The sequence below is a fragment of the Python bivittatus genome, unplaced genomic scaffold (genome assembly GCF_059951505.1).
Source record: "Python bivittatus isolate LINGU-HERP-01145 unplaced genomic scaffold, Pbiv_v1 ctg000400_np1212, whole genome shotgun sequence".
Lineage (NCBI taxonomy): Eukaryota > Metazoa > Chordata > Lepidosauria > Squamata > Pythonidae > Python > Python bivittatus.
The window spans coordinates 569,000-582,110 of NW_028277073.1; the positions used below are offsets into that span (position 1 = coordinate 569,000).

General features: G+C 39.7%; 1 protein-coding gene across 1 annotated transcript in view; it reads right to left on the bottom strand.

Annotated features, from left to right (window-relative positions):
- Positions 1–13,111, bottom strand: part of PAX2 (paired box 2) — a 151,713-nt gene that overhangs the window by 88,439 nt on the left and 50,163 nt on the right. The window contains exon 4 of the mRNA XM_025169493.2: positions 3,472–3,557. Within this exon, the coding sequence (XP_025025261.2) occupies positions 3,472–3,557 (86 nt within the window). The remainder of the gene's footprint in view (positions 1–3,471; positions 3,558–13,111) is intronic.

A 13,111-nucleotide genomic window follows, 5' to 3' on the forward strand; every position in this document is an offset into this window, starting at 1 on the left:
AGACTCCTGACCATCTTGGAAGCCTTCCTCTGAACTCACTCCAATTCAATTCACCATCCAATTTGGATGGTGTCACCCAGAACCGGACTCACTATTGCAAGTGAGGGCCGACCAGGGCAAAGTAGAACAATTATTTCCTACAGTCTTGATTCTATGTTCTTGTTAGTGTCCCAGAGATTAAAAACACCAAAAACATGCCAGTTTTGGAGCATGGTACACTTCTTTTCTAGAATCATAGAATTTTAGAGGAGGAACAGGATGTTTAAGTCATTGAGCCTTTCCTTTAAAGCATTACAAACAGGGGTTAATCTCTAAGTCCTTAATTTCACTGACAAACTGCTCTGTTTGGAAGTTTTTCTAGCATTCAGCTAGAATCTGCCTTCCTGTGACTTAAAGCCACTGTAGTCTTGTATCTTGCATAAGAGAGAACAAGTTTTGACCTTCTTCTGTGTGACATCCTTTCAGTATTTGAAGAGTGCTGTCTTTCAGTCAATTATTTCTCAATGCTAAACATGCCCAATTTCTTCAATCTTTCTTCATATAACAATCATCTCATTATCCTCATCACCTTTCTTTGAACCTGTTCCAGTTTGGCTGAATCATTTTTAAAGTGTGTTTCCCAGAATGGACACAGTACTTGAGGTGGGATCAGACTGAAGCAAAATAACACAGAAGGATTATTTCCCATTATCCCACGATTCTCTTTTTAAAAGCTTTAAAAGCCCAAATGTATTGAATATCTAGTTGAAACAAATCACAATTTACTTCTATTACTTCCTGATTATTTCAAGGTTTGATGTAATCTGCATACTAGGAAGACTCTGAGTTGGGCCTCCTACACTGAGTTTTTGAATTTGGTTGCAGTCTTCCTCATGCTTATATTTCATTTTTAAAAAGCTCTGTTGCTGTTCATGTGCCTCTTCTGCAAAACCTGACTATAAAACCTTTTCTGCATTAGCTTTGCCTAAGTTTTATTTATATAAGAATCCCACTGCCCTGGTATTTTAATGCCATAATGCCATAAAATATGACTTTTAGGAAAAGCATGTATACACAAAACAACAACAAAACCCAATGGGTGAGTGGAATCATCATGTACTGTGCACATGAATTAAAATCAAATATATTTTCCAGTTCCAATTCTTTTTAAAAAGCTAAATGTGTTGTTAATTAATAGAAATCTGGCATAAATCCAATGATCATACTGAATCTTTGCTATATGTGGTGCATAACTCCTATCATGGCATGAATATTCAGACCTCTGCCTGCTAAAACCAAAACATTAATTAGTTTGATTAATCAATGAGATTTTAACAGCAAAATATATTTTGCCATGTGATGAATTAGCTATAGGATGAATTCTATCATCCTCTCTCAAATTCTGACTTTTTATGTAATCCCATCAGAATATTTTTTCCTTTATTATTTAGTAGTTGAGAACTATTTTGTTCCTCCAACAAAAGAGACAACAAAAACCTTGGAGGATGCACCAGTTCCTTGCAGAAGAAGGCAACTTAAAATCCAAGAGTTTGGGCTTCAGTTTCTATCAGCCCTAGTCAGCATGGCCTATGACAAGGACATGGGAGTTGTAGTCCAAAATTTCTGGGAAACCCTTAGTGGCCTAACCCTAATTCCCTGCTGTGTTGTTAATCACATTTCACTGGCAACTAACTCAAATGAAACTAGAGAGTTTGCTCCTATTTCTTATCATGATCCAGAATGCTCTTTCATCTAGGGGTGGAGCTTGTTAAAAAAAAATCTAATGGTAAATTAGTGGCTATTTATAAACAGGAAAGTGGAAGTGGCATAGGAAATGGGTACAGCTTGGACCAACATCTGGAAAAATACAGAAGAATGAAGAATCTGAAATATCAGGACCTTTTTTCCTGTCTATGTGGAACAGAAGAATGGCTTTCAAGACTTTGGACATGGCAAATTGGGATTGTCAAGAAATCTTACATAATGGGTTTATATGCACCATTCATAATCTGCAGAATTACTGTCTGCTATGTGTATGTCTGCATGTGGATATGTGTATTAACATAAGTACAGTATATATGTAGTGTTAATCCTCTGCTAGTGCCTGTCAAGCATAAACATTTACATGATGCCCTCTAAAAATTTAAATTGTGGCATACCCCTGAAAAACTCCCCCTCCCTCTAAAAAATGCCATAATTTCATCAATATTTTATCTTTCATTTACTATTTACAGTCCGTGCTTTCTCCTCTCCAGGTAGGCATGTTCATGATCATTTAAATAATAAACATTGCAAATTATCTATTATCCCACATCCCTAAGAATTGTGTACCAAGAGGACAGAGAAGCAGATCTTTTCAGCAATAAGGTTTGGAGAACGGTCTTGACTGGAAAGGCCCAGGGCACTTGTGAATACAGAAAAACAACCCTGTCTCTACTTGTGATGTTGTAGAAATCAAAGGCCACTGCAGATTTTCATGCATATTGCCTGCTGTCACCTGGTTCTTCATTAAAGCTCCTGTCATATGCTGGAGAGGGATTGCTCAATTTCTGGTGGCTGAAGATGGGACTATTGACCCACACGGGCTGTGATTTTCTTTTCTTTTCTTTTCTTTTCTTTTCTTTTCTTTTCTTTTCTTTTCTTTTCTTTTGAGGGGGAATGCTTGGGAAGTAAAAAACTTTATTTTGCAGTTTCTAATACATTTTTTGCGTATTTCTGCAAACTGTGCCACAAATTTCTAGCAATCACACCTGCAAAGTGCTCCAAGGCCTCAAAAGCAGACCGTTTGTTATCCACCGTTGTTTCAGATTCCCGTTTCCTCGTGCGCCAGTCTCAGAAATATAACACTGAGCGATGCGGTCGGAGAAGGAAAAATTGGGGTAGAAATGCAGCTGACGTAATCTCTTATTCTCTGATCAAAATAAACTTTTCCTTAACAGGAACAACCGTGGGGTTTCATCACATACGAATACATTAGGATGTGTTTTAGATCCTTGGAACAGCAACTCTCTCTGAGCCTGCATTGATTCCTTTCTCTCGCTCTTGTTCAGAAAGTAGGGAGGGTTATTTTTCAGCTTTAGAACCTATAAAGAACTGTGGGCAACAACACTGTAGGGGTAAAATTCAAATAAGGTGGTCTGTTGAGCAGCAACAAACACCATTAATATGGAAGAGCTCTTTGATTCACAGAAATAAGCTTCCATAAGATTGTGGAACAGCACATTAGCTGTCACTCAAGGAGATGTCCTGTGTGATAAACAATACTTAAGCTTAGCTTAGCATTTCATCAAAATGCCTCTTTGGTTAAATGTTACATTCATTCATAAAAGATGTTTGCTAGTTTGAACTAGAACGATTTTCAGTGGCTTGGGATCTGAATTCCAATACAGGTGACATCAGTCTAGCTAGAGGTTAGGTTTGAGGGTTCTTTGGCATTAATGATGTGTTCATTAATGTTTTTGTTTTATGTTACCTAAACAGCTTTCCTCTTACCTATAGTATGTCCAGGTGCAGTTACCCCTGCTCCGCTCCCATCTGGTGTTGGGTGGAAAGGCTGTTGTACTTTGGTTCTGATGATCCTGTCACCATAACACAACAACAACAGAACACATTAGTCTGAGATACCGCAAGTAAAAAATCTGATTTTTGGAGTGGGCTGATTAATGCACAGTGGGCCTATATTATATCTGATAAAATAATAATGATAACAACAACAACACAATAAACAATTATAAGGCCAGGAAGTTGCATTGAGCATCAAAAGACCCTCTGTTCATAATAATTTTATAATTAATTTTAATTATAAATGCTTAAATTAAATCCTTTTATAAAACATTAAATCATTTTAACTCTTAACAGTTCACACTGCTGCTGGTTCAGCTAAGATAGAAGCATGGAGCTGAAGTTCAGAGCTGTGCAGCCCCCCTACCCAAATTATTTCCAGAACAAATGATAGGAGAAATTGCAAAAAGGCCCAATCAGCTAAAGAAAGAAGATTCATAGATACCCAGATACCCATTACATAATTTTCTTTAGAGTAAGCAATATTATACAAAATGAGAAGAATAAGAACTAATGAGCATAAGAAGTTGAAAGTGGGAGATAAGAGGAAAGAAAAAGACATATGGCTATATTTAATTTATGCTGACACTATTCATTGTAACCCTCCATAACCTACCATTCTTCTTATCCAGCCTTGCTTCCACCATGTCCATACACTGATTCATATATTCCCTTTTTCTTCTAACTTTTCACATTTCTCTTTTTAATGTTTTAAATTTATTAAATTTATATACCACCAAAGTTGTGACTCTTTGCAGTTTACAGTTATACAAAGATACAGCAATTGACACATTCACAGTGAAAAATAATCAAGCAAACAATTAAAATAATATAACAACAGAACCCTGGTTACGACACATTCGTACCCCAAAGACTTTGGATTAATTCAATTTTAACTAGCTTCTGGAGCTAAACTTGCTATTCTAGTGGGCCCAGGCCATCCCACAGAAATGCCTCCAGGCCTTGCTCCCCCTCGTTTTCTGAAAATGGGTCACTTCCGATAGCTTTCTTTTGGAAGAAATTGTATTTATTTATTTATTAGATTTATCTCCGCCCATCTCCCCCTAATGGGGGACTCTGGGCGGCTCACATAATCCATCAAAACAATAAATATATATAAAATTACAGAACATATAAAAACTGTATAAAGCATTACCAAAAAATAAAAAGTCCAAGAGGATGATGGTTTCCAGGACTGCAGATGAAAGGCTTCTAAGGGACTAGCCATCCCCAACCTCATGTCATCCCTCCTCATTTCAGGCCAAGTGGCAGAGCCAGGTCTTCAAATCCCTTTGGAAGGCCAGGAGTGAAGGGGCCAATCTCAACTCTGGGGGCAGGATATTCCAAAGGGTGGGGACCACAGCCGAGAAGGCACACCTTCTGGACTCCACTAATTGGAGCTCTTTTACCGAGGGGGTCTGAAGCACACCCTCCCTGTGTGATCAGGTGGAATGGGTTGAAGTCATGGGGAAGAGGCAGTCCCTTAAGTAACCTGGTCCCATGCCATGTAGGGCTTTAAAGGTGATAACCAACACCTTGAATTGGACCCAGAAGCAAACTGGTACCCAATGCAGTTCATGGAGCAATGGTGCTACATGGGCCCTTCTTGGGGCTCCAAAAATAGCCCGCGTGGCTGCATTCTGGACCAGCTGTAGCTTCCAGATACATTTCAAGGGTAGCCCCATGTAGAGCACGTTGCAGTAGTCTATATGGGAGATAACAAGGGCATGAGTGACTGTTTGAAGGGCATCCTGATCCAGGAAAGGGCATAACTGATGCACAACCCAAAGTTGTGCAAAGGCCCTCCTGGCCACGGCTGCCACCTGCTCTATGAACAGGAGCCATGAGTCCAGGAGGACCCCCAGATTACACACTGGGTCTGTTTGGGGCAGTGCTACCCCATCCAGCACCAAAAATAACAAAGTCCCGGATACTGAGGAGCCATTAACCCACAGCCACTCCATCTTACCAGGGTTCAGCTGAAGCCTGTTGTTCCCCATCCAGACCATTACAGCCTCCAGGCATTGTGAAAGGGCAGTCATTTATCTCACCTGGGATGGAGATGTATAATTGAGTATCATCCACATATAGATGATACCTCATCCCATGATGGCGGATGATCTTGCCTAGCGGTTTCCTGTAAATGTTAAAAAGGTATGGGCAGAGAACCGAACTCTGCGGAACCCCACAAAGGAGGGGCTGAGGATGGGACCTCTCGCTCCCTATCACCACTGATTGGGATCGGCCCTGAAGAAAGGAGGTGAACCAGCACAGAACCATGCTGCCCAGCCCCCATTCCCTGAGCTGTCCCAAAAGGATACTGTGGTCAATGGTATCGAAAGCCGCTGAGAGATCAAGGAGAGAAAGGATGGTTGCACTTCCACAATTCCGCTCCCACCAGAGATCATCCATAAGTGCGACCAATGCCGTTTCTGTTCCGTAACCAGGCCTGAAACCTGACTGAAAAGGGTCCAAATAATCCGTTTCCTGCAGAACCCTTTGGAGCTATGAAGCTACCACTTTCTCAACCACCTTCCCCAAAAAGGGGAGGTGGGAGACTGGATGAAAATTGTCCAGTACAGTGGGATCCAGGGAGGGTTTCTTAACAAGGGGGTGCAACAACACCTCCTTAAAGGCAGCCGGGAACACTCCCTCCCGCAAGGATGTATTAATCATCACCTGGATCCAACCATGTCCCCTCCTGAGCTGCTTTGACCAGCCAGAAGGGGCATGGGTGAAGTTGGCAAGTGGTGGCCTTCACAGTCCAAAGGATCCTGCCCACTTCCTCAGGATCAACAGGATCAAACTGTTCCCAGATAACTAGGTAAGGACGATCCCCTGGTATCTCCCCAGACCCTGCCCCAAGCTCCCAGTCTAACTTAGAACAAAACTGAGTGATTTTGTCCTGCAGATGCTCCGAAAGTTCCTCCACACGTCCCTGAAAATGAATCACCAAATCCCCCTTACCAAGGAGGGAACTAGTGATTCCAAACAGGGCTGCAGGGCAACATTCAGCAGACACGATAAGAGCAGAGAAGTATTGGCGCTTCGCCGCTCTTATCGCCACAGTGTAGGCCTTAATAGCAGCTCTAACCTGTGTTTGGTCAGATTCGGTCTTTGTCTTCCTCCAGCGGCGCTCTAGACGTCTCTTAACCCTCTTCAGAACCCTCAACTCCTCTATAAACCACAGGGAGTATCAGGGCGATGATCAGGGCAAGAAAGGTCGCATAGGCGCAGTCCTGTCCAAGGCCCCGGCTGCCTCCCTGTTCCAGGCAGCAGCTAAGACCTCCTAAGATCTGCTGGACTGTGCAGCAGATCCTCAGGAATACCCCCCAGCTCCCTCTAAAACCCTAACGGGTCCATCAGGCACTGGGGCAGACCCATCTCAGAAGGGGAACCTAGCTGGAGAAGGTAGTCCTGAAGGTTCCTAGATGCCAAACCATTAAAGGACTTTTTAGGTTACAACCAGCACATTGAACTGCTTGTCAATGAAAAGTCTGTTTTGCTGAGGTTCAGCCTAAGTCTGTTTTCTTCCATCTGGACCTTAATAGGCACCATAAATATTAGGGGGAATCTCATCATCTACATCCAAATACATTTTTTTTCATATTGCTCTTTCCTTGTTAAACAATTCATACTGCCTTCAGTTATTTGTCTTATAATTTGATCTCCTTTCATTCTCTCTGTATGAGAAAACCACTTGAACGTACTTCTTTCATTCTACTAATTCACTTTTACATTTAACCCACGCTCCTTCAGCACCCATTCATTCTTCACTCTATCTCTTTTTATTTGATCACACACACTTCTTAAGCAGCAAAGTCCCCTTACATTCAACTTCATAGACGGAGCTTGTGGATTTTATCTCAAAGCTCCTTTCTGTAAGAAACCATGGAGGATGGACATGAGATTTGGAGAAGGGCAAATGTTGCTTATAGGTTCAAGAACAGGAAAAAGAGGATCAGGGAAATGACAGATCAGTCAGATTGAAATTGATACCAGGCAAATCTATGGAACAGAATTTAAGCAGTTGGTTTGTATGCACTTAGGAACGGATGCATAGCTTGGCAGGAGCCAGCTAAGTTGGCATATTAAGAACAATTCATGCCAAACCAACCTTATCTTTTTTGATAGAATGATCAGCTTATGTGATTTCAGTAGACACTGTATACCTTAGTTTCAGCAAAGCATTTGTCAAGGTTTCTGTCAGGACTGGGGTGAGTTATAGATTGTGTAAAACAACTAAATAAATAAATGAGAATCTACAAGAGAAGATGGTAAAATGTAGGCTGGACTATGAATATAGAGCTGGATGAATAAATACTCAATGAATGTATGTTAATGCTCAGCATGCTGAATTGTACTATTCAACATATTTATAAATACAGGCAGTAGTAGACTCCCCTTTGCTAGGAGTACTTAACAAGAGTTGGGTGGCCATTTGTCATAGATGCTGAAGTAGAAGATTCTGGCACTGGGTAAGAGATTGTATTAAATGGTATCAAAGGACCTGTTCAACCCTTACATTCTATGATAATGAGGAAAAGTATATGAAAATATTAACACATTTCATGAACATTGGAGACAATCATGAGACAAAATGGATTTAAGATTGGAAACATGAGACACTACCAACTGAATACTTACTGCTAGGTGAATGCATCTGCACCCACAGATGCTATAACTAAATTTACCTAGCCACATCATTATTGCTGATAAATTCCAAAAACTAGAAAATGAATAAGAATTTGCTGCCCAAAGAGAACCTTATTACTGCTGGTTTTGTTCAATTTGACAAGAGCAGGACTTGGCCACTTAAAGACCTTGACCTAACCTGAACATTTCTTTGCCAGGTATCAAGTCAGATGTCAGGGTAAGGCTTTCTCTCATGTTGTATGATCCGAAGAGTTTAGAATTGAAAATATTGTTTGGAGGACTATTTAGAAATTTAGACTTCATGTACTAGTCTATGTGCTTTCCATTTTTCCCTATTGTTAAGCAAACTGGTTTAAGAATTTAATTATGGGAGCTAGTGTGGCATAGTGGTTAAGATACTAGAGCCGAGGAGATCCAACTTCTAGTCCACCCTTAGCCATGGAAGCCAGCTGAGGTGACTCTGGGCCAGTCCCCCTCTCTCACCCCTAGGCTGGTATGCTGAAAAACCTCTATCTACCAACCCACATGGGACCTTCGTAGTAGATTACAGTTCATAACCTTCAGCAAAGAGACTTTCATCCTGCAGCGGAATATATAATTTCATTATGTAGTATATCAATATATATCTAGGAATGGTTTGGTTTAACACATAAGAGATGCACGTTTCTGTAGGGTTTTTTTTTCTTTTTGCATTCAGTAGTAAAAAAGTTAAAGAGGAGAACAATCAGCTACCTCATAAAGTTTCAAAAGTAACATGAGCCTGAACTTCAGCCAAAAGCATGGCGCAGCTGTTAAAACGACAAATACTATTTTGGGATGAATTAACAGGAGCATAGAGTTCAGATGATGGGAAGGAATGGTTTTACTCTACTCGGCTTTAGTCAGTTGCTACTTGGAAGACTGTATCCGGTTCTGAGCATCTTAGTCTACAAAGAACAGCAACAACCTGGTGCAAGTTGAGAGGAGGGCTGCCAAGATGGCGAGGGGTTTGGAAACCAAGTCCTGGGAGGAACTGTTGAAGTTAGTCCGTGCACTTAGCCTGTAGAAGAGAAGACTAAGGGGAGATGAGAGAGCAGTCTTCAGATATCTGAAGGGTTGTCAAATGAAGGAGAGAGTGGTATTGTTCTCTCTTGCCTCAGTTGGCAGGACCAAAACATTCCAGGAAAGTAAATTCAGGTTTCATATTAGGAGGAATTTTCTGAAAGTAAAAGCTGTCAGCTAATGAAACAGGTGGCCTCATGAGGTAGTATATTCATCTTAACTGCAGACCTTCAATCATAGCCATTTGTCCAAAATGCTTTGCAGATCTTGTATGGAGCAGAAGGGTGGACTACATGATCTTTGAGACAATTTCCAGTTCTATGCTCTATATGTGGAACCCCTGTTTGCCCCTGAGCTCAATCAGATCAGAAATCTATTCCTAAAAGGAGATAGTTACTTGGAAGACGTTGGTCCACTAACCCACCTCATCATTTCAAAATATGTGTGCAAATGTGTGAACTGATGAAAAACATTGTAAAAAAAGATGAGGGAGGCTCCAGCTGTAATGTTAGTCCATGATTATTGTCCTATACTTGAAAATTATTATTTCAATGATAATTGAATGTGTGAATATACTCTCTCCCTGCTCCTTCATGCCCAGTAACAGTTTCTTTATTAAATTCTCTTGCACTGTTTGGTTTTCTCCAAATGTATACCCAAGCTCTGGTGGATTTTACAGTATCACATTTGTCTTTTTGCTTTTGTAATGGATATACATCATTGTTTTTAAACCTCTTATTGTATAGGGTTTTGTAAGCCACTGAACCTTTGTTGATTAGAATGGCATATAAGCAGTAGTAAATAAATACAGTGAATATATTTTAAAAATCACATTTGGCACTCTCATCTGAGCATCAACTACTTTTTTTTTCTCCATCTGCAAAAATTCCCATCACCAATTTTCCATTTGCTGACTCATATTAAAATGTCATAATCATCATTACTATTACTATTACAGTTTATATACTCTCTTTCTTTCCACCATGTCAGCCTTTTCTCATGATCCACAACCAGCATTATAGCTCATAGCCATTAACACCTGTGGCTATGACAGAGGCATTCTCTGACTACATCCTCTGCAGATAGAGAAACACATACTGTATGGAAAACCCAAATTCAGGGATATCTTTTTCTCACCAACTTGCCTACTTGCAAGGAAAAAGTTTGGCTACTACTAATTTTTTATCTGTCATGCAATTGTTAATAATAACAAGGGCCCAATCAGAAAAATAACAATGGAGAGTATTTGCTGCATTGTGTTAAATGGCATATACAGGAAAAAAGAATTCATAAGAGCTGTTTCACCACCATGTAGCAGTTTGCATGCCATTGCACATAGATCCTCTCCAAGGTTCATAAGTGCCTGGAAGACTGGTGTAAGTGAAGACGTTCTTCGGGGTAACTTGGCATCTTATTGTTTATGGCAATGTTTCCAGGTTGTGTGTCCTACAGATGGGAGGACTGAGAACTCCTAGCATTCTCAGCAGATTTATATCCTGCTTTTCCCTCCAAAATGATACCAAAGTCAGTCAGCAATTCTTTTATCTGACTTTTTACTGTCTCATCTGGATTTAAAATAAATTGTTTCCCTTCAACCAGTTCATATTAGACACTGTTTTAGGACTTGAACAGCCTTCTTAGACTAGAATCTTTGAGCATTTTAGCCATTAGCAGGAATATATTGTGTGGACCTCAAACTTACCCACTGAAAAAGAAGTGTACCAAAACCTCAAGATCTGGCCTAGCTATCTGACAAACCTCCTATGCAGCCTGCTCAGTGACCAGAATTACCAAAAAAAAAAATGGTAGAATTGTTCTCTAGTAGTATCAGACTTTCTTATTAAGTGTGCAGCCAGATATAACAATTTCAGTTTCAAGAAAAATAATGCATTTCTAACAGCATGTGTCCAACATAAAATGTTTCTATTGCAACAATTATATTACATGAACTGATTAAAAATGGCTGACTAAAAATGTGAAAGTAAGGTCCGCTCCAAACTTTGGCCCCGTATATCTACTTCTCTGCTTCCCAAATACAATAGACATTCTGTACACACTTTATGGCTGTTCTCTATAGCAGTGTTTCTGGCTGGGGACTTCTGGGAGTTGAAGTCCAAACATCTTAAAGTTGCTGAGGTTGAGAAACTCTGCTCTATAGGATGCTTGCCAATGCTTCTCAGGTGAAGGAAAAAGCACTTGGCACAAAGTAGGTTCCAGTTTTCACCCTGGAGAGTTGCGGCCAGCTGCGGCAGACAATGCTGAGGGAGGCAGATCGATTATCTCACTTGATAGAATGCTATATTCTACAACATGGGACCCCTTCCTTGGCAAATCATGCGGTTTTTTTTAAAAATGTGGTGTTGCCAAAAAATATTCCATCTATTTTGTGACTGGCAAATAATAATAATAATAATAATAATAATAATAATAATAATAATAATAATATTCAAACAGACAAGCACTGCCATACAACACCGCAAACTTAACAACTGTTGATAAGAAAGACAAAAAAGTCTGGATAGTGGACATTGCAACACCTGGAGACAGCAGAATAGAAGAGAAAGAACTGGAGAAAATGACAAAATATAAAGATCTGCAAATAGAAGTAGAACGACTATGGCAAAAGAAATCAAAGGTAGTATCAATAGTTATAGGCGTCTTAGATGCAATCCCAAAACATCTGGAGCCCCACTTGAAAACCATCGGCATTGACAAAATCACCATCAGTCAATTGCAAAAGGTAGCTTTACTTGGAACAGCTTACATCCCGCAATACCTTTAACGCCATCAAACAACATCTGCCTATCCCAGGTCCTTGGAGGGACTCGACAGATGGATAAAAATGCCAAATCCAGTCTACATCTGGCTGTGTGGCCAACCATAATAATAATATTATATTAAATACATATTATTTAATTATCCGCAATTAAATTATTAATTAATTAATTATATGTTATGAAATATATATTATTATATTAAATATATATTATTATTTATTAAACTTGTATGCCGCCCGACTCTCAACAACTCTGAAGACACTAGCAATGCAGGAGACATACAAGGGAAATAGATGGGTGCGTATTAGCTCCCAAACTGCAGTTCTGCCTCTCCCTGGAAAAATTCCTGCAGACAACTATAAATCTATAGAAAAGGTAAGCACAATGTTGCACTACACCAGTAAGATAAAAATTTAGCAATAATAAAGCAATTCATTTAATTACATTGCTAAAAACTAAGTAATTAAGTATTAAATATGTAGTTAGTAATTATTCCCCAAATGGCATCACAGGACAGCAATATCATTTGGGGAATAATACGAGCCGTTAGCCAACCCAGTACTCTCATACTAATCTGAACATACAGAAAGACCTCAGAAAGAGAGCAAAAGTAGGAATACCAATTGGCTAATGTACATGCTATATTTAGCCTGAACTTAATGACAGGTAACTGTTCCAAGGCACAATTAATCAAGAAATTGACAAAAAAGGGCTTAATCCCAAGTGGAACTCAGTATCTGTTCTGGGAATCACCAAACCAGTTGGAAGCAGTAGTCATCACAGCAGCTGTCCAGAACAGTTGGCCCAAACAGCCTCCTCTCACTTTAAAATAGGGCCTATTTGCCAAAAATGGAGGAACTAGAAAGAAGAATGAAGAGACCCATGTCACTTCAAGCTCCCTGAAAGGGTTTAAGACCAACTGAATAAAGCCTCTGATGAATTTAATATCTTTTAGGATGTTAAAAGATACAAAATTAGCGATACTGGGATTGTAAAAAGTTAGCAGTGCTACTATAATAATAAAAACAAAGATAAGAAAACTTCCTAAAAAAAAGTCTCACAGGAAAATAATACCTACAAACCAAATGTTAAGTTAA